At 39.4% G+C, this 23,470-nt stretch overlaps 1 protein-coding gene across 3 annotated transcripts in view; it reads right to left on the minus strand.

The window, feature by feature from the left end:
- ppp1r16b (protein phosphatase 1, regulatory subunit 16B) overlaps positions 1-23,470 on the minus strand; it is a 108,092-nt gene that overhangs the window by 39,314 nt on the left and 45,308 nt on the right. For all 3 annotated transcript variants that reach the window (XM_085159517.1, XM_085159518.1, XM_085159519.1), the window contains exon 3: positions 1,816-1,886. In XM_085159517.1, coding sequence (XP_085015643.1) covers positions 1,816-1,886 — 71 coding nt within the window. The remainder of the gene's footprint in view (positions 1-1,815; positions 1,887-23,470) is intronic.

Raw genomic sequence — 23,470 nt, forward strand, 5'->3', positions numbered from 1 at the left:
ATGGCATTGGTTATGTTGCTATGTCTTTTAGCTTTTTTGTTATATGGTAAGACGCTGGAGAAAGCCGACTCAATTGACTGTTGCTGCTTCACAGGGATTGCCCTGGTTGTTTTCGATGACGAATTAGCGCTTTCAGTCAGAGATTGAGCGTGCTCTAGTGGGTGGCACTACTTCAGGTGATAAAAAAGGTTTGTTGTATTTCCAGACTTTGTGGGAACATGCTTTCGGCACAATTTACAGTGCGCGTTACTCTGTTTTTTGTCAGACTTCAAATAGCCGAAATATCTCCACACTACGGAACTTCTTCCTTTCGACAATCTCTCCGCCATTGGAACCGTCATCTGTGTTCTCTTCGGTAACCTGGTCACCCAAGCTCTCGGTTGATTTTTCTCTAGTCGGCACACTCATTTCCTCCATTACCCGGCTGCTTCCCAAACAAATACACATGTGCGGCTTGGCACTTGTGCTGTACGTAACAAGTTAGGTGACGTGACGCTGCGGCTGTGATTGGTTCGGCTCTGCGCTACTTAATTTGTATTGGCTATTCATTTTTTTATAAGAGAAGAAGAGAGAGAGAGATGAGGTCTATCGCAATAGTTTCATTTTTCTATCGAGAAAAAGTTATTTCGCGATACATATCGTTATCGTTCTATCGCCCAGCTCTACTTGTGATCGAATGAGACATGGATCCTTTGTTTACTGAGAAGTTTAAAATGAAAAGTGACACGCAGCATTGATTTGTTTGAGGAGGAAGCTTTGATTATCACGTCAGTAATAACTTTCATTAGCAAGTGAAAACAGGCCTCACGTCCTCTATGAATATACGACGGCAAAAAATGATTCATTTCCCCAAAACTGAACTCATTTCCGGACTATTAAAAATCATTTTTTCAATGTCAGAAAACCTCAAACATGAATTCCCACCCAGGCAAACTTCTCTGGAAATTATTTCATTACATTTCAACAAAGAGATGGTGATGGTGGAGGTAGAAAAAGCCTTGATGTTACAGTGTTCGATGAAAAACACATGATCAAAACAAAGAAATTAAAAAACGTTTTACACATATTATGTGTCTAACAATAGTAAATGTCAGCGCTGCCCCAATTAAAATGATTAACGGTGCATTTTTCTGAACATTTCCTCCACCTAACTATTATTTTCACCTCCCCAGTTGGTGCCTTTTTTTGCTTCTTGAAGCTCAGTGGTAGAGGTAAGAGACTGTCACAAAATACAGGAATACTCGACTGAGGTGCATATTTTAAAAGTGCTGCATATAAATCGAATTCCAAACATGTTTGGATTTCACATTAATTTGCAAGACTTTAATGACTTGCAAATCTCATAAATCCATATTCACAATAGAACCTGTTGGATCTGTTACCAAATAACCTTATCAGTTGAAAAATGTTTGTCCAGCTGTTTCTTTTAACTTTTCCAGCCTTTTGTTGCACCCTTACAGCTTTTTTTTAAATTTATCGCCACCATCAAATTCAATATGAGGTAATATTTGCCTTAAAATGGACAATTTTCTCAGGTTAAATGTTTGATATATTTTATTATGTTCAATCGTGAATAAAATAAAGCTTTATTAGAGCTGGAGGTGTATATGACTAAATAATGCTCATAAAATACTGACATATTCTGCATGTCTTAATCAGGAAATTCAACAATCAGTATAAAAAACTGGATTAAAAAAATGAGACTCAAATTATACATCAAGTTCTTCATCTTCTTTAAAAAAAAAAAAAAAAAACAGGCATCAGAAAAGTCAAAGATGGACATAAAGAAGGACAAGTGGAGACAGATAATCTTACCTGATGCAGAGCTGTAAGGCCGTCTTCATTGCAGAGGTCTGGACTCACATTGTTCCTCAGCAGGTAACGAACTGTTGGCAAAGTGAAGAAAAGGAACATAAATACAGGTGAACGCTGCACATACACTTCCAGGATGTCTACGAGTGCTTTGAAAAACTGCACTTCCTTTTATAAATGTATCCCCTTGCTTTCCAGCATGTCTCACTCGCATAATTAAAATCCATTTTTGTGAGCATTGAAAGATCTTTTCATTTCTATCACCGCTTCTGAGGCACGTGTGTTGCGTGGTTATTCGGCTGTTCGGAGAATAAACAAATTAACAGATCCAGGTTAAAAGCACGACAACACCCTATATACCTTAATTCCTCTTAATTGCTGAAGAGGCTGCAGGTGCACTTCAACTTAACCTTTTAGTTAAGGGGACATCACCAATCAATTTGCAATCCATTAATCCTGCAGTATAATCGTGATGGATCTCTGCAGGGACAATCTCTCAAATTATCAGCCCAGCCAGGATGTTACTCAACTGACCTTGGAAATACAGAGGAATGGGCGAAGGGTGAGGTGGGGATTGTTGTGACGGAAGATGATGATGATGTAACAATGCCTGGGATTACACAGTTAGTCTGCCCAGACAGATAAAGCTGCCACAATTCACAATATATCAAGTGCCAGCTGTCTGATTGCTAAACCTGCCAGCCTGAACAGGAAGTGGTACATAGGGCTCCTCTGAGTGTCATAATTACTCCTGTTTTTTTTTTTTTGTTTGGTTTTTTTTGGGGGGGGGTTATGGCTGCCATCTTCCCAGACAAAAGACACCTCGTGAGTGGTTGAATCAGATTATGATGCTGAACGCTGAGAGGGAGAGAAATGAGAGACATGAGATGGTAATTATCACATCATGGCTCTGTACACAGAGACATCACACAGCATGTGCATGTTTCACAATAATCTTTGTACAGTTGTCTACCTGAATCAGGCTTCACTTTCTCTATAAAGACATGTGCATTTTTGTTATGTAACAACTGATCTTGGCCACTAAAAATGTAACAACAATTTCCACAGATGTTTAAAAATATATATACCGTAATTGTCGGGCTATAAGCCACTACTTTTTGCACAAGCTTTGAACCCTGCGGCTTTTAGTCAGGTGCGGCTTTTCTATGGATTGTCCATGATTTTTGTCATATCGTGAGAGGATTTGTTTTGTTTGTTCCGCTGTTGTACGGCACTACGTTGCCTGGCGGAAGGGCATGTGATCAGACACACAGTATCGGGGTTCAAGAGTGGTATGTTGGTCACATGTCCGTCCGCCAGGCAACATAGTGCCGTACGAAGTAGCGCGAAAAACAAACTTCAAAGTAGCGCTACGCGTTCAGCGGGAGGCGTGGATGATGAGCGGCGATAAACTTGCGAAAAGCAAGTTATGCCGAACTCCACCAGTGGATTCTGACAGCGTGGAAAAGTGTGAAAACATCCACGATCACCAACGGATTTCGAAGGGCTGGACTGCTGCATGATGGAGACACCGCCACGGCCCTTCAGAGGGTGTTCGACTCTGACACTGACAACGAGGATTTGTTTGGTTTTGAAAGTGACAACGAAGGAGAGAAGCGGAGAGTGGATGACGAAGCCATCCTGAGCCTGTTCGTTTCCGACACTGGAGAAGAGGACTTTGGTGGTTTTAGTGCGCAGGAAGAAGAGAAAGATGGTGGCGAATGACTGACTTTTCTTCTTGTTAAAGCCGTGTCACTGCACCTGAGCCTAAAAGGTAGTCCGAATCTATTTTTCTGGTGTGCTGTAGGTTATTGTTATGTACTACATTTGTTACTCGTTTATGAAGCACAGTACATGTTTGGTACTTGTATTTACCGGTACTTGTACATATACCTAAAAAGTTATGTACCCTAACTTGTTTTTCAAAATATTAATAAAAGGGGTGTGTCTCCAAACAGCCATCTCTTTCCTGACAATTCCCTTTGTGCATATTCTCTTACATATGATAAGTCAACATTGAAACACCTGCGGCTTTTAGTCAGGTGCGGCTAATGTATGTACAAAACAGGATTTTCCCCTGATTTTAGCTTGTGCGGCTAATATTCAGGTGCGCTTTGTAGTCCGGGAAATATGGCATATAAAAAAGGGGAAAACACTGGTCTCTTAAACAACAGCGTTAAATAATGTGTCATGAATTCAAGCACTTTACACAACAAGATGCCAATCACTCATATTCAGGAATGCAATTATCCTTTTAAACATCAAAGTAATTACACCGACTGGCAGAATTATCCGTCTCACACGGTAACATTTATCTGCCATGCTGACAACAGTAACATTGTTTGCTCCACGTCTGGTCATCTAATGGGGAGAGATACCCAGTATCTTACCACAGAAAATGTCAATCAATACTGAGCAGGTCCATTGTCCTTTACTATATAACCTCTGATTTAGATTCAACTCTAGTAAACTAATTAATAAAGAACAGTCTGTGTGTTCTGTGAGAGGAGAAGAAAAAACTTAATCAACCAACCAACCAATCAATAAATCCGTCACCTCAAACTGTAAAGTGTATTGTTGGGGGTACAGAGTACTAACTGAAACCTGCCTAAATGAATGTATCGACATTTTGTCAATCTTTCACTTCTCTGCTCATTATAACATCAATATACGGTTCAGATTGCGCCATCTTTTCTTTATTTTGAGCACGAGTATATTTCAGCTCCTTTCAAGCACCTTTTGCATGAGAAAAACGAGCAGCAGATGAAAAGCAGGGTCTTCGGGAGGAGCTGCGCCTGGCATCTTTTGACAGAAATCTTCTGAAAGTTAAGAACAGCTCGAGCTCCCAGGCGAACGCCTATGATATGACCTGCATTTTTTTGTGACAGCTAATAAAGAGCAGGGAGACGGGGTGCGCTACAGAGGGAGGTCACGATAGGAAGCTGAATACAAATGGAAGTGGAAGGTTCAGTATTTAAGCACACTGGCTGAGTTGTTTCCTCTATGTGGGGGTTTAATTGAAGCACTGCTTAAATAATGGCAGACTGTCATAATGGAAGAACACTGTGCTCTGAGTAATGTGGCTCAGGGAGACCTTTTTCCATAATAAAATAGAACGATTAAAGTGCAGCCATTATCAACCTATTTCTATTATACAGCTTCCTAAAACCTGCATTGATTAGACCCCAATTAAGCTTTTGATATCCACCCACACCACAGCAGTATAACTGTCATATGTTATTTTGAACACTTTTGGCATCGTCACAGTACGTCTACAACGTCAGTTGCTCTTAAAACCCAAAGACGCTGAACCAAACCAGAGAAAATGAGCTACTGCAGCATCACACACTTGTGCAAAATCTAAGAGGAAATAATGATGAGAGCTCAGAGAACTGATCCAAGGTTATACAGTGCAAGCTCAGTCTGACTGCATCCCATAAACGTCATAAATACTTTCCTCGTTTTCTTCCATTTTCCTCCCCAGTGACATGGGTGGGAAAATATAATTGCTCTGCATTAATATTTTATCGGGTGGCCACAAGTTAGTAATGCATTAGGAGAAGATAAGTGAGCGTTGGCTAGACATTACAGTAGCAACTGACAAAGAGATGCACATGTATGACTATCAAATATAATACAGCTAAGACTGTGTGGTTGATGCTGAGTGAAGTACTTCTGCTTTTATCTCCACGTCCTTAATTTAGCACTTGTAAAAAATAAATAACTACATAACAATAATAATTTGCATATATTGGAAATTTCTGGGGGTGACCATGAGTGCTTGGAAAAACTTGGCAGATCTACGAATCCATGCTAACAACAGCTCACAGGGAAATTAAATCATTATCCAGTTTCCCAGTTTTGGTCCAATCCAGGCTTTTTAGGAGGTTCTATACAGTCTAACAACATGTGTTATTATATACGCATAACATTTACTTCACAATGAGTTAAAGCAAAAACCTGCTTATTGCCTTTTAATAAGGCTCAGGAAACTCACAAGTAAATGGTGACTACAAGATGTAGAATATGTTATTTACTGACCGCGCTAAACATTTCAAGCCTATTTTTTACACATCGGGCAGCAATAAATGTGAAAAATGTTGTGAGGTGGAATCGACAGCTTTGTTCATAAATACAGTTTTGTTTACTCTGAAAGTCTGTGCCTAGGGACTGAAGGCTAAAATATATGTCAGACTAAAGCTTTATGGAGATTAGCACATTAGCGATAAGGTGAATGGTGCAATCGTCTGGCAACAAGCGTGACAAACATTGCGGGATATTATGATGCGTCGCAAAAATAAGATAAATCCAAATCAAATGTATCTATGCTTCATGCATGGAGCTCGTCCAGTGTGCAGTAAACAACAGATTCAGTGTCATGTAGCTACAATTGAGTTATCATGTGCCCACACCTTACCAGCTTGTGGCCATGAGTTATTGATCTTTTCCCACCTATGTTGCCATGGGGGCTCTGTAATTTGCAGCCCTGTGTTGTTACTGTGTACAACCGGATTGTAAACACGAAGCCTCAGAGGAACTATGGGACTAACATCACTTTGCAGCTGCATCCTCTGTTATTTTCTTATAATGAGAGAGGCATTGTGTTTTCCTGGATTTCAAAATATAAAGGTCCTAGGTGTGCAGACTATAGCTGAATATAAATTACATCCATCAAGCACAAACTTAAAAAGTGGCCCCCGTTCCAGGCAATTTCTTTATATTAAGGAGATGAAATGTCTGAGTCAGACTATACAAATGGAGTACCTCAATATGTGTCTAGTCATATTAGAGTCCCTGAGGATTCAGTGTGATCGACCACAGCACAGAATAACAGCATAAAGTAACAAATCAAGCACCGACTGAATGCCGGCACATGCCACTGTCTCTTCTCATTTTCAGACTGAGTTTAAATTGCCACTAAGGCAATCAAAGACAAAAACTATCTATTAAAATAATTCGATTATTTGGGAATCTTGCGACGAACTCACTTTAATATCTCTATTTTGGTCATAGGACGTCTGAAAGAAAGCAAAATATAAAGACAGATGAAGATATAAACGCATTCAGGATAGAACCTTCATCCACTTTATTTACACTTTCCTGATTCTTATTTTACAAATTAAATTGTCTGTATGGGGAAGAGAGGGCTGCCTACACAACACCCACCTCCTCCTGTCTCCATGCCAAAGTGCCCTTGAGCAAGAAAGTGAACCCAAAGTTGTTCGGGATGGTAGACGAGTACCTTGCATGAAAGCTCAGTTGCCAGTGCTGTGTGAGAGTATGTGTGAGGCAAAATGTGTAAAGCACTTTGTGAACGACTAAAAGGGGAAAAAAGGCACAATACAAGCCCATTTCCCTTTTTCACTACACCCACGAGTTACCAACTGAGTGTGATGAGTGCAAAGCTGTAATGAGAGGACTTCAGGAGGTCATGAAAGAATATTGATTTTTTTTTCCCCAAAGTAGCTATTCCCCTTCTCTTACATGCAGGGATGCTAGAGTTCAGCTACAATCTAATCCCAAACTACAGCTGGGAGGTGCTCAGCATTTTCTACAAGGAAATACTCACAGATTTGGTATAACCAGCCTTCTGGTTGAATATGGCCATTACATGTTTAGGCAAGAGGTGTGACCCAATACTTTGGTTCGTATTAGAGATGGACCGATCCAATATTACGTATCGGTATCGGTCCGATACTGACCCAAATTACTGGATCGGATATCGGTGAGAAATAAAAAATGTAATCCAATCCATTAAATATAAAAAAAAGCACCTCACAAAACTTGCGACACGGCTAACTCAGCTCATAACCGTAGCACGTCGCAGCAGTATGCGTCACGTGATAGAGCCGCTGTGTGCATTTGTAGCCTTGCTAGCAAACCAGCATTTCATCTCCGAGGAAGTTTTCCCAGAGAGAAGTAACGCAAGTGTGTAAGTTCATCTCTGAATGATTGTAAAGCATTCCCACGTTAAGCTTAACAACCGATATATGGAGCGACTGCCTCTCTCTCTCCCTCTTCTTGCTGCTACTTCAATCGTGAAACTGCTTAATGATCAGCTGATCGGCTTTTCTGTCGCGAGTCCGTCTCTCTTCTTAGTTTTTGGCCCACTTCTCACCAGAAAGAGGAAACCAGCGGCTGAACAACAGCAGCACTATTAAGCTTGATAAGCTGTTGTTAGAATTTATTTAATATTACTTTCTACACCAGGATCTTTTTCTACGCAGCTGACGGCTGGTAACTGTGCAGGGGCGGATCTAGCAAAGTTTAGCCAGGGGGCCGATAGGGCATGAACAGGGAAAAGGGGGCACAAAGACATACTTTTCTTTCTTATTTTTATTTAAAATGTCGAGCTTTTAATAAATAATTATCTGACTCTTACACCCAAAGTTTTAATCTGATGTAAAATATATATAAGTCCATTACTGTATATAGTAACTGTTAAGTCTAATATACCCTAGTAAGCTATAGTACTTTTTCCTTTGGGAAGATACCATCTGTGCAGTCTGCAATTCTGTTGAAGAAAGATGTTGAATCTATTTAATTATTCTTGAAAAATAATTTATTTCTGTGCATTTTTCCCCCTGCATCAAATTAAATTTGATTACATCAATTAAGCATCATGAGGTGGAGGGTGGTTTGTTTGTTTTTTGCTGGGAGTTTGCAACCCTATTAGTTAGGTTGCTTAATATTTCTGCTAAGTACTCTTTAAAATACCAGAATAGGGAGGATTGAGTAGGTTTAACTTTATTAGATTGATCAGTATTGCTGAACTATGAAATATTTTGGGCACAGTGTATTTTTTACATACAGGTATAACAGAATAGCTTTAGTGTTGTTATTTATTTAAACTTGAGTATAAACTTATACAAAATGCAGCAAGATATTAAAAAACGTTTTATTGATTAAAAAACACACTATATCGGATTCATATCGGTATCGGCAGATATCCAAATTTATGATATCGGTATCGGACATAAAAAAGTGGTATCGTGCCATCTCTAGTTCGTATAGTACATTTCATATTCATAAGGTAAAAATGTTTCATTCCACAGAATATTTGTTGGAGCCACGTGCCTCTCGTGCAGCTTTGCATCACAGACGAACACACTAACCAGATCACAGGCTTAAGGTCCCACGGTACCACTGTTTGCACACACATTAATGGCATGTGTGTAAGCCAATAAATCAGCCCCGTCTTTACAAACTACATTAACTGGCCGTTCATTTCCTATTAATGGAAACCAGAATACATTTACCTCCTCAGGCAAGTCTCAAATATGTTGTTGCTCAACATATCGGTAGAATAACTATCACTCTTCACCGACCCTGCTATTAATCTCCCTTGATCTCTTTCTGCTACTTCACCAGATACTTGTTGAATTCATGCCGTGGCGTGCTGAAGTTGTCCTGGCAGCCCCACATCTTTTTAATCTTTAATTTCTTCAATAAGTTAATTAAACATTTGTCCACCTATACCTGCATCTATAGGTGTGTAAAAACAATTACACCTTACCGATGCCTATGAGAAATGATTGTGAGCGTTTCTCCTTCACTTTTTTATTTGCAGGTTATCCTCTGCATTAACATACTGTCGACACACACATTGTCTTTCTGATTGTCTAAGTCTGGAAAAGCAATCAGAAGGCGCCAGTTTTCTAATAGTGTTTGTCGGCAGCAGAAGTCTGATAGCTGTGGAAATTATACATTTTATAAATACGTGAAAATGCACAAATGCGCATGCAGACAGCGCAGACACACTCAGACACATCAGACAGCGTAATGTGCCATTGGTTTTTAGGCCGAACTGCATCGATGCAAAATTGCTCTGTCTGTGACAGGGTGAATATGCTTTGGAGTTATGATGTGCGACGATAAGAGAGGTGTGAAAAAGAAAACGTCAGACAACGATGGATGTAATCCACTAGAGGAGTGTTGTCACTTAATATTTATGAACCATGCTATTGCTATTTTATTTCAGCTCTCATTTAATGTGTGTTTTATGTTGTTGTGTCTGGCCTGTCTGACTCGATTTGTGTTAGAATTCATTAAATTGCTCATGAAATTCAGATTCTTTACAATTTATGCAAACTGTAGTTTCAATAAAGCATATAAATGGCAGAGAGTGTATAAAGTATAGGACCATAGACCTTCTGAAAATCAGAGACAGACACAACAACAAACAGGAGCACATTTTATTTTCTCGTTAAGCGTCTCCACACTTTAGGTAGCGCAGACATGCAGCTGTTGTGTAAAAGAAATGAATCAAATTTTCTACATTTTATTTGCATCAATATTGTTTTGTGTATATGTGACTTAGTGATGCTGTTGTGACTGACTCGTCTCGTTTCAAATAAAATTCCACTGAGGTCAAATCTCCGTGACTCGATTTGCAATAACGAGAGTTCAAAAGGAACCCCCTCCCAGCTGAAAGATCGATCGCTGAAACACCTTTAAAATATAATAAAAAAAACCCACAGAAAGCAAACATTATCATCAAAAAACCCACAACAAATAACACCCTTTTCTATAAACTAATTACCATACTGTAATTAACAGATAACTTTGTGAGCATTTTAGCTTTCACAGGGGACTAAAAACAAATAACACCAAAACCTCATAACTTTATCTCTATAATTAAAATTATAAGCTCTGTTAAAAAGTCAATTAGCAGCTTTAGTAAGCGTCAACAACAAAAAAACAAAAACCAACAGGCGATAACCAACTGATCTATTTTTAACTGAACTGCTTGACTTACTTTCCAAGTTCACTTTTTAGTTAACTTGAGTCTCCTGTGTCTAATTGTCAGAAAACATTGTAGCAGTTTAAAGGACCTGAATGTTACTGAATGTTAGAGGTGGGAATCACCATACATCCCACGATACGATATTATTGCAATTTTTTAAAATATTTTGCGATATTCAGATTCTGTACATAAAGGTAAACTTTATCAATATTCATTTTATCTAATATCAAAGTCTCACACTCAGTCTTTCTCTCATTTCAGTTTTATTGTTGACAAACTGAACGGTTTGTATTACAGTCTAGTCCAACTTAACTGAATCAACCATCTGGTACAATTATAGCTATTCTGAACTATGCAGTTTATGAAAACTATGCAGCCCCTTCAGCAACTGAAGAATTTGAAAGTAAATTAAAACAAAATATAATTTTACATTAAATAAAAAAAAGTTTTAAACTTAATTAAAATAAAACATGTCTTAAATTAAAATAAGTAAACTGTCATGTTTATTGCTGCTATAAAAAAAGTTAAACACATTTGGACAGTGAAGGAATGTCAGGATTCTTGCTCAGAAAAAGGATCAACATGCTCTGAAGTCAGAGCACGAAAACGTTTTTTGTAACAAAATATCGATTTCTGCTGTCCCTGTATCGATACATTATTAGCAAACAAAATATCACCATACTACACAGTATCGATTTTTTCCCCCACCCCTACTGAATGTATCTATTTTCTTAACCACTTATCCAGCCAGTGTCGTGACCCCTGAACAGATCACCAGTCGATCACAGGTTTAACACAGAGACAGATTAACACTCGTGCAAATACTCAAACACGTGAGTCGACTGCGCTTGAAAAAAGAAAGTTCAGCAGTTTGGTCACGTCTCTCCTGAAAAAAAAAAAGATCTCAATCACAATAAGACTTTTACCTGGATAAATGAAGGAAAGCTGGCTTTTATTCAAAAATCTCACACTCGGATCGACGTTTTCTGTCTGAAAGAAGTTGCAATAATCTAACTATACAGGCAGATCTTTCTCTTATTTCTAGAAAGAACCACATCATCATATCCATATACCAATCAGCTGGCCTTAAAACGCTGAACATACAAGAGCACGAGTGATAAAAATGTAAGAATACACCATATTATCACACTGGAACACTGAGAAGGCTGCTCTACTTTTGATCAGCAGCACATGGACTTATCTCACTGATGGCACAGCCGTTTTATGACAAAGGGAAAGGGGAATTTCAGAGGATATATGACATATAAACCGTAGAGTGAGGGCATAAGGGGTAAAATGCAGTCATAAGTTATACAGACAGATTCTGGAGTACCAAAAGATTCACAGGAGGGAAAGAAAAGCGCAGAAAGTAAAATTGAGTTGGCGACAAACCCATGAATGTGATTCCTATCAGTCTGTACCAGTTCCCCGTGGGACGGAGCAAACACACAAACAGAAAAATCTTTAAAAAGCAATCCATTACATGCAGGAATCACCATGGCAATTATCTGCATACCGCACAATCCACTAACACAAATCCCATGCACGTCTTCCTGGGTGGGTCCCATAAATTCCCACTGAGGGAGTAGACGGAGTTGGACGAGATGCTTCCCCAAAGATAAAAGATACATCAACAAATAACGGTGCAGGAACAGAAACCCACCCTTCCTTCCTGTTATCATCAAGTACAGTGTGTGTGTGTGTGTGTGTGTGTGTGTGTGTGTGTGTGTGTGTGTGTGTGTGTGTGTGTGTGTGTGTGTGTGTGTGTGTTGGAGATGGAAGAAAATCCTACACCAGTTATTTAGGTCCTAACTTTCCTGAACACAGATTATTGATAAGAAGATATTTCCACACAAAGACGCGTGCTCTGAAGTAAACTATGAGATATCTACAGGACCAAAAGGACTCTATAATTTTCCAAGTCTTCTCTTATTAGAGCTATAACTCCTCTTTACTGCCTAAAGCTAGCAAAATAACATTTTGAAGGAGTAGTTCCAGTAGGTGATTTCGAGATGATAATAATGCACTGATGATAATAATACACAGCAAGTCAGCAAAGATCACAAAGCTCGCTGGTCTACAGGAGATGGAATAAATGAGCCGGCTACGCCTGAACTAAAGCCCTAAGTACTCCACTGTGCATAATACACATACATATTACTGCCGTGCATGTTCAAAAACACCGGCCAACACCTTCAGATGATAAAGGCTCACGCAGGACTTCAACATTAAGAGCACACCATTGCAAAGGGTGAGCGCAAACCATCATATGAGGACTGCTCATGCAAAGAAATGCTCACTCAATGCTCGAATTCCTTCCACAGCAATACACCCACTAAGTGGAATGTGGCCACACACACAGAACCAGACTCCTTCGTTTAGAGCAGAGCTTTCATGATATGAAAATAGCACAGTTTTGTAAACAAACTGTTGTACTATTATTACCAAATTATTACTACAGTATAAAGTGCTCCAGTAGTGGTAAGTAACCAGTTCACTTACCACTGCTACTATCTGCAATGATATGTGAATTAACAACATAACATCTATATTTATTTTTTTATGTATCATGGTTATTATAAATACATGGTAGTCACCCTTAGTTTATAGTTAAAAATCTACTTTATAGACAGAACTATTGGGCCACACCTCTTTAAGTTTTTTCACTCCCAATGTCACAGGTGTATAAAGCCAAGCACCTGACCATGCACTTTGGCTTTACAAACATTTGTGAAAGCTAAAGCTTGTTTTCTAAAGAGCTTGCTGACTTCAAGTGTGATGCTGTAAAAGGACGTCACCATTGCAACAAGTCAGCTTGGATAAGCTGTACATGTGGAAACAATTAAGAACCATGGCAACAGAGATGGGTCTCACAGAGTGGGTGCACAGTGCATATAAGTGGCAACACTCTGTTGGATTCAATGACAGCATGACTCCAAAACCTCATCTGGAATTAACATCAGCACAAAATCTGTGCACCAGGAGCTTCGTAGCATGGGTTTCAATGTCTGAGCAGTTCCTGTAGGTGTAGAGTATAGTGTGCAATACGTTATACTGTATGTGACATTACATGGTACTGATATTTAATTAAAGTTATTCAATAAACAGTTAGTTTTTGAGGCGTTTCTTCAATTATTCTTTTCAAACAAAGAACATATTTCACAGATCAGAGTCTTGGGCGGATATCTGTGAAATTGGGGTTATCACTAAAGAATACGTCTCAAGGACCTTTTACTTTAACATCATCATAAGATCCACATTTGTGGTTTTCTTAAGAAGTCTTAGATGGATTTCCATGACGTTCAGACCTGGCAGGTGTGCCACAGGATGGACTGTATGGTAAATTTGGTGCAAGACGTTATGAACAAATAAAGCAAAACTAGTGAGTGTGCAAATTTTTTTATGGCTGGTTAGCGAATCAATGTGCTAAAATGTGTTTGCACTGTTATTGTGAGCATTTCACTGAGGTGATAAAAGCATTTAGCAACAGGTCTACCACGGGGTGCTTTCACAGAGCTGCCAACACAGCGGACAGTTTGTTTGAATAATAGTCAAAGTAATGCAGAAAGTCGACGGACAGAAAAACAACTGTTAACATTTAACAGATATCAGAAAAAGACTGGTGCTCGGGTTTCCCTTAGTCATATATAATTTGTTAACTGAAACATTTTGAACCGTTAATCAGATAAAAGAAGAGATTTTCAATGACAACTTGAGCTCTGAAACTTTGCTTGCCACTTTTAAGTCATGTTTCACAACTGATAGACCAGTAATTCATAAAATACTTGGAAAAAATGTCCAGTTCATTCTTCTTCTTCGTCGATTATCCTGTAGAAAACCTCTTTTTCAACACAGACCTATTTAAACCTGCACCGTTTACAGCACCAACTGTACAGTTTTCCAATACAGCAGCATATTTCAGTTTTACATTTGCAGCTGTATTGAAATTTTTTGTATTAAAGCAATAAATGGCTACCTTTACACATTCATGCAAAAACAAGCAGTCATTTCTAAACACTGTGTGGAGTTTTGAGATTAAATTTTAAATACACGTCTCTACACACCAGGTTTGTGCACTTTCATCTGAATATACAGAGTTCTCATTGATCCTTTCATTGCATGCTGAATCTACTGAACAGCCTTCCCTTTATGCAGCTATACAGATGTGGATCATTCTGGGTTCATTTTAAGACCCTACTTGTTTCAGTTCACAAAACTCTGTAGATCACTGATATGTTAACGGATGCACAGATGCTCTTATCTTTTATTTTAATGTCTTTCAAAGAACAAAAGAAGAACCGTTATTAGAATGGATATTCTTACTTTAAGGATTTATCTGATGATCCTGACTGCCACTAATCCAGTCAATCTGGTCATATCTCACGCCCATTGTTCACTGATAAGAGGGAATCACCAGTAAAGTGAGGATCGAGTAAAGACTGCGGTGTGAGAGAGCCTGTTTGAGGTTCAGGTCTGAGATGATTCTTAATGGACGATTGATTTTCTTTCCAGTGCGTCCCTTTTTATATTAAAGAGACAAATATTTGTTGTGCTGCAATAATAGCTGCCACAGTATCTCTTAAACCACACTGATACCTATTAGAGTGCTTTATCCAATATATCACACAGCCCTTTATAAACCCTCTAAAACTGTGATATGAGGGGAAGCCGGTTCTAATATATAAATGCTAGGCTGGTATTTCTGTAAAACATTATAAAATGATTCAGATTAAATACCATGAGGGGGTTCTTGAGGCTCCATTAACAAAAAAAGATATTTTTCCAATAAAATTTAAAATGAACAAAATGTATTTTTTGCTAAAACTTAAAAAAATAATGGATGGGAAACTTCTCAGATTTTTTAAGGAAATAGCATCCAGTAATGCGAGCCACTTCACATTTCCCGTGCAAAATAAGCATATCCCCTGCCCCCTCCCAAAAAAGCTTAACTTTGACATTTTTTGCCTCTTCCTGCACTGATTTAGATGAGTAATCCTAATCAAACACATAGCCAAACCAAATATGTAGGTACTTATGGCCAGCTTGATTTTCTTTTAAATAAAAAAACAAAATAAATCAAATGAAATAAATAAATTACAACCATCCATCTGAATAACCAACCACCAAAACAACCATCTTCAGTTATCTTAACATATGTATACAAACAACTTAGAATCGATACACTCACTATAAACAATTTATGATTTCACTACTTGTATGTGAAACATCGCTTCTAATGATGAACCCAGAGAATTGTGAAATGTTACAGCTGCCTCGAGTTTCACTCTACTCTCTGTAAACATCTTCGAGCTAGGCTTTAAGTTTTCATCCCATCGTTGTTGAAATCACTCACAATCTCCAAACTTTCATATGTAACACAGACGTACATTTGGGCCTGTCACCAGTTTCAGGATGCAGTTCAAAATTCATCATCACATTGAGAGCTTTTCATTTTTAGGCAGCAGTCATGACAAAAAAAAGAATCAGAAGAAGAAAAAAAAAATACCGCAGCCCTTCATCACGGGCCAAAATCTGATGTCGGGTCTGTTTTTTTGTTCTTCACTCCAGGCTCAAGTCAAAAGGAGATTATCTTTTGAAGGATGTAGCTTCTAAACTTGGGAACTTTCTCTCCCTGGACTAAGATATGTGGGCGCTTAAAAAGCGGCCGCATGATTAGACTGGATTTTGTTTGATACAATTTATTCGTTTAATGTGTTTTAACTTAAATGTAAAAGGTAAAATATAAATAAACATTCAGACGTGCTTTACATTCCATTCATCTGACAACATTAAGTGATTATTTTAAAACATTGGAAAACGTTTCACTTCATTAAGTGAGCTTGAATAGTACATTATGAGACAAACACCAATATCATGGCTGTGCATGTCGCTGTGGCCCGGGTCTGAATGGCGTTATTTAAAAAGATCAATAAAGTTAGTTATAGCAAGTATCATGCACCACGCCTGAAAGGGGCTTTACTTAGTAAGTTGTGTAGTTTCTTTCAGATCTTCAGTTTACTGTTTTGATTCGCTCAGCTCAGCTGCGCTGCTGCATTTCAGTGAAAAAGGCTCAAAGAACCCATTTATAAGCCGAGCTGCAAATTATGGATACAAAAAGTCAGGACATATCAGATGAACGTAGTGGAGCATTCATCAGCTAACGTGCATCTTGATGATACATTTTCAGTTGAACTGACAGAAAACATGAAAACATTTCAAGTCATGATAAACATTAGCTAACTGCTAAAAAGCTGCAATCACGCGGTGTCTTTTGGAGCATTATAGAGATCGGCTGATAAGCTATGTTAGACTTTTGCAACCACCCCGTTTCAATCATTTCTTTGCTGCATTAAAAATGAGAATGGAAAAAGGGGGCTGATGCATTGCACAAGCTCACCAGAGTGAATCATTTCTTACAAATGAGATATTTTTATCTTAATGCAGCCAAATAGCCCCAAACGATGTCAGTGCAGCAAATGAACAGTTACTTTCCAAACACAGGCATTCAGGCAGCCAGGTAGCCGTTTCTGTCTTCCTGTCAGCTGTGCAGGAAAGTAGGCCACTCTGCACGTCCATAAGTAGCAGCTAAATGACATTGGTTTTACTAGGACGTTAGGAAAGAAGATCATTAATATAATTAGCATTCCGCCGTGTGTTATAATTATCCTCCACATGATGAGCTATAAAGCGACTTTAATTGTATGTTACGCTGCCTTAACAGATGTAGTTAGATAGCACCGCGGGGAAAGCAACAGAAAGACCAAACAAACTGTGGATTGGGATGCAGAAGGTGCTCGCAGGGTCTCGGTGAGCAAACTAAAGCTGGAGCAGAATAAACAGATCATTCTCCACTGACCTCAAAGTTTCAATTTTGGAAACACTGCACTGAATGCACTCAAAAGCTGAACAAATACAGGAATGCGATAATGTGATTAACAGACAAATCCTTCAGGTGGTCCACTAACATGATGAACCCAGAATTTAATCCCACTCCCATCCTGTGGTTAGAAAATGTTAGCTGGAGCTATAAAAATATCTAAAAACATAATGAAATCAAGTCCACATCGAGGCAAACAGGTGATCAGATTAACTCCAAGTCCATAAGCACTGTTTCAAATAGCTGAGGCTTTTCAGCTCATTTTAATATGATAATGCCAAGAGTCTGGCTGCCTTTTAAGTCTGAAGACAGTCAAAGATAAAAGGGAAAGAGATGCTTTTATTAAACACAACCCAATAAGCTTTTGCCCCATTCGTGTGTTTGTCCACATAAATGAAGGTTTACAGGCATCACCGTTGCCCTTTAACGCTGTACTTTAGCAAATTGCTAACATCAGCAGACAATCACAGCACTGATGTTTAAACAGTGTAACAGTTGCAATCTTTACCTTCTTATTTTGAAGAATTAGCATGCTCTTTAAGTTACATTTTGGAAATGAAAGCACTAAATGACAAGTTAATGGTTTCGCCAAAACCAGTGGTATACGTCAAGTACTGCTGCTCTCTATCACACACTTCCTGTCTTTTTCTCCACCATCCTTGTCAGAAATAAAGGCCTTAAAATTTGTTAAAAAGCTGGAGGAGGGGAAGCTGTGTTATTCTATAACAGATGTACAGGTATGTGGGCCAAAGTAGAGGTAGAACGGATTAAACTACAATAATCATAATAATCACTTTCTCCGTGAGAGCTCATATGATGTACCGAGAAAACCAACCAAACGAGGCTTCATCGTGAGTCCCATCACATCCAGTGCAGAGACAGATGGGAGAGAGGCACAATCATTTAAAAAGCTTCCAGAACATTTCAACTGATCCTCTTCCCCTCTCCAGATAGATCCCCAACCTCAAGCCAAGCTGCCCTAAACCACCACATTAGTAGCAACTGCTACTCAGTTCTACTCAACCATTCCTGCTTATACAAACACACTGACATAACTGAGAAAAACTTTACACGTGGAGGTCACAAATTCATATTCATGACTTTACGACACACACAAGAAAAGAAAAATCGACACGCACTAATTGTAATTGTGACCGCTTCCCCACGCGCTCTGTTTTTTATCTATAGCTGCTGTGCTTTACCTAGACATTGTTTAAAGTTTATTCATAACACTTCACATGTGCCATTGCTTAAACTGACACTTCCCAGCTCCACTTTCTCTCGAGCAGGAGAGGATGGATGACCTACAAAGACGTTCACTCCCTCGTGCACTCCTCTAAACATTTTCTTAGCCTACACAAGATTGTCCAAAATGAGATACAGTCTCATTACTGGTTTCATTTTAACACAGACTTCAGTCATGCAGATGAGTTATCGATAACTTAACGACTTCCCAGTCTTATGGATGATGAGACTTAATTATGGGTTTGCATCATCAGCCTTTTAATTTCTCATTCCTCCACCTCTTTTCATAAGGGTGGCGCCCACAAACATTTAACTAGCCTGGAAATGAACTGAGTGGTTCAAATGCCAACTTTTTACTACAAGAAAATTAGTCAATTCTCAAGAGTTGATTTTACTTCCAATGTTACACTTGGCACTTGACGATTATTGTTCCACTGAGGATATCTGAGGCTTCTTCTCTGTATTGATTGGCACATCCTCAGGCTGTAAACAGCTGCAGCGGTTGCATTTACTCATCGCAGCTCAGCTCCATTTCTCCTGTTTGGATTTATGGCTTCGGTAATACCTCATATAGACGGCATGATGGGCTGTGCTCCTTGAAACCTTTCAAAATGTATTTAGCTTGATTTTTAAAAACGTGAAATACTGTCTAGTAGGGCTGCTCAATTAATCGAATTTTAATCACGAGTACGATCTGGGCTTTCAACGATCATTAAAAATGACTGAGCCGATTATTAGCACCTCCCTCGTGCTTTACTCTCGCGCTGCTCCGTGTAGCAAATCGAGCGCACCTCTCTGGATTTCGAACACGCGTCACAACAATTAAGAGGACCCGAGGGGAGCTCGGAAAGCTAAACAGAAGTTATTTGGAGAGGAGAGTGACTGCCGTTGGTTGAAAAGAGAGGTAAAAAAAACTTCAGTGGTGTGGAAACATTATGGGTTCGTGGAGTCAGACGTGGATCAAGTAGACATAGTGTTTAAACTTTGCTACGGTGTCGTAGCTGCACCACAGAGCAACACTGCAAACTTCACTAAACATAGATGTTTACATTTTTCATTTATTTCAATACATTGTTATTGTTAACCCTTTAAAGCCGGTCAGAGCAGCACGCTCTGTTTTGTGTAACTATTTTTAAATAGAAGATCCTGTAGAACCGGAACCATGTAAGCTAGCGCAATAATTTTTTTTGCATATGAAACCGGAGGAGTTGTACTTACATCTTATGCCATCAGCTTGTCCTCGGTCACAGTTTCCTTCCACATATAGCTTTGCAAAAACTGCATAAAAAGCACTTGCAGCAACAAAAACATAATATTCCAGAAACACGCTTTGCCGATCCGATCAGCTGTTTGTAACACTTCCCACATTGAAACAGACGTCAAGGCGAACTATCGCATGTCCGCCATTTCCTGCCCTAAACAGGAAGTGGCGTCATTTTCGCGGAAAATGTAGTTTTTTTTACTTGTAGGCCTTAAAAGCCTATACTGGTGTTTTTATAAGTCATGTTTGACTTTTCTGAATAGTTTCTGGGATGCTTAGAACTCAAATTGCACTGCTGGAAATAGTTTATTTTGATGCACATGCTGTTTTCTTTGCAAATTTGCATCATAGGATTGTTTTTTTGTTTTCCCTGCAGTATATAAAAATTGCTGTATCTCCAAAATAAAACTATAAAGACACTCAAAATTAATTTCCTGTGGTTGTAAACTATTTTGTGCAACTTTTTTGTTTTTAAAGTTTTGAGGGATAAGCCTCTTAAATTTCTCCAAGTAGAAATATATGTAAAAAAAAAAAAATAACGATTTTCAATTTTTTTGTAGTTTATTGCACTTTTTTGCAATTAATGTAGTTACTATGGACTTAATCCATACATATTATTAAAATATGGGCTATAACAGTTGTATTGATGTACAGCAACTTGAAATGCTCCCACAAATGGCACTACAGCATGTAAAAAAATAATTTAAGCTCTGGCGAACTTGGTTCTATGGTAGGTCTTAAAGGGTTAAATAAATATGGTCAAATAATCGAGATCTCAATTTCAGTGAAAATAATCGTGATTATCATTTTTGCCATAATCGAGCAGCCCTACTGTCTAGATTCAAAAACACATCAGGCTTTACCTTCTGCATGGATAACATCCTCCGACTTTCAGCAAATGCAATTAAGAAGCTATTCAAAATGTTTCTGGGATTTAACATTATCGGTCTAAGTGCTGTTAATGTGGCTGCCCCTTTTTGGTTTGTTGCAGTCTAATCCTTGTTGGATAATCCAGAATCCTATTGAAGGATTTATGGTGGGGGGCTGTTCACTCACTGTGAAGGTGGGCATGTGGAGAGACAACCTAAGATATTATGAGGTGGCTCAGAAGAAGCGAGGGAGCAGCGGGATGCTGAACAAGCACTCGGGGGATTGGCAACGGTGGATCAACCTCGATCCACATTGATGCTTAAACGCCTTCAGCGAGCCACCGTGCAGGCAGGTGGTCTTCAATCACAGCCACTGATAAGATGCAATCCTGCTGCTGGATTTATTTGGAGCTCGGTTCCAATTTCACCATTTAGGATCCTAAAATGCTTATTTTCCCTATTTTTCTTCCAGCTGTGCTTCCTGTTACCTCCTGGTATATTTCCATTAAGATTGCTTCAGCAAATACCATACCAGCAGTGCTATTCCAACTCTTTAATAACAGACTAAAATATTCTGATCTGACAACACTATCACTCAACAGCACATGTGCACTTTCCAAACCTGTAACACCGTGGCTATGATGAAACAGCAGTTCATCTGATCATTAACATAAATATCTAATCAGACAAGTCAATGCCTGCAGGCTTGCAGACGTGGTCAAGACGACCTGCTGAAGACCAAACCGAGCATCCGAATGTGAAAGAAAGGTAATTTAAGTGACTTTGAACGTGGCGTGATTGCTGATGCCAAACAGGCTGGTCTGAGAATTTCCAAAACTGCTGATCTACTGGGATTTTGCATACACCCATCTGTGTGTTTACAGAGAAAAGGTCTGGAAAAAAAGAGAAAATATTCAGTGAGCGGCAGTCGTGGAAATGCTTTGTTGATGTCAGACAAGAGGAGAATTGTTCAGAGGAGAGCGTTTTGAGCTAAGAGGAAAGCAACAGTAATTCTAATCACCGGTTGTTACAACCAAGGCAGAAGAGCAAAAACTTGAAGCAGGTGGGCGACAGCAGCAAAAGACCACACCAGCTTAACAACAGGAAACTGGGGGCACAATTTGCACAGGCTCACAACGATTGGACAAAAGAAGATTAGAAAACATCTCCTGGTGTGATGAGTCTCAATTTCTGCTGCGGCATTCAGACAGTACCGTCAGAATTTTGTGTAAACGACATGAAACCATCCAGCCCGTCTTCTATCAGCAGTTCAGCCTGGTGCTGGTGGTGTGATGGGGTGGGGGATATTTTCTTGGCACACCTTGTGCCCCTTAGCCTCGTATAAATGCCACAGCCGAGCTGAGTATTGTTGCTGACCATGTCTATCGCTCTATGAACACAGTGTGCACATCTTTTGATGGCTGCATCCGGCAGCATAGCATACTATGTCAAAAAAAACCTCTCATCACATCAAAGTAGTTTATTGAACACGACAAGTACTACACTTAAATGGCCAAAGTGGCACAGGAGATTGATGTACAGCTGACAAACTGTGTGATGCCATCATGTCAATGTTTTTCAGCACATTGATGGATCTATGCTGCAAAGAATTACAGCAGTTCTGAAGCCAAAACTAGGTATTAGCAAGGTGTACCTAAAAAAGTGGCCTGTGAGCTTTTCCTTTCAATAAATCTCAAACGTGTGTTGTCTACGGTTTAGTCCACCCACGCCAGATGTACTTGAGGTCAAGTTAACCTAGTTGCCACAACCACATCCGACGGCCTCTCGCATGCTATGCCACGGAGCTGCAGCAGTGATGATGCAAAATTTGTGCCTTTGCAGCTGAGTAGCTTGGGGCCAAGGCTGCGTGGCCCTCTCTGCCTGCCTCAGTTACCATGGAAATAAGAGTTAACTTGAGAGTTGGGGATCTCCCGAGAGAATTGACTGATGTGAAAGAGGGAAGAGGAGGGAGATCTTAGCGAGCCCATTGGCAGCCTACCGCTTAATAACCACGGTTCAGTTAAGATGTGCCTAAAATAGGAAAGAACAATGATGTAATATGTAATACCACGTATAATAATTTAATTTTGCATGCAAGTTTGCAAAAAGGTGCACACATGAGAAAGAAATTCAAGTGAACAGAAGAGAAGCGCGCTGTAGTGAAAGTAACAGGCACAATGTAGCAGATGTACTCTGGTCAGTTCCAATCAATAACCCTTTGTTGTTGTGCAGCAGTTACACAGTGTCCGAACACGAGACCAAACAAGCCAAAATTCAGATAATTCCTCGCTCCAGTGCATCCTTCCCTTCTGACTGGACCAATTCCTGACACCATATCACAGACATTCATCGTCAGCACAGCCTCATTGATGTGTCCGGCACCATAACGTTGCTCCTACTTTTGCATCAAGCATTGTGAATTCCAAATTATGTCACATGACCAAGATGATTCAGCCCTCCCTGTCCGAAAGCTTCGTCCAGGCTGAGGCACATGAACAGAGAGGAGACAGCAGTGCCACTGTTGCTGCTCTCCCTGGCACACAATGCCCGAGGAGCTCCGTCTGACGAGTCGAAGAAGACAAATCCAAGGGAAAGAGAAAGACGAGGGCGGCAAAAGATAATGACAGCGATGAGAGAAAGATCAGAGTTTTGTTAACCTG

This window comes from Neolamprologus multifasciatus, chromosome 5 (genome assembly GCF_963576455.1).
Source record: "Neolamprologus multifasciatus chromosome 5, fNeoMul1.2, whole genome shotgun sequence".
Lineage (NCBI taxonomy): Eukaryota > Metazoa > Chordata > Actinopteri > Cichliformes > Cichlidae > Neolamprologus > Neolamprologus multifasciatus.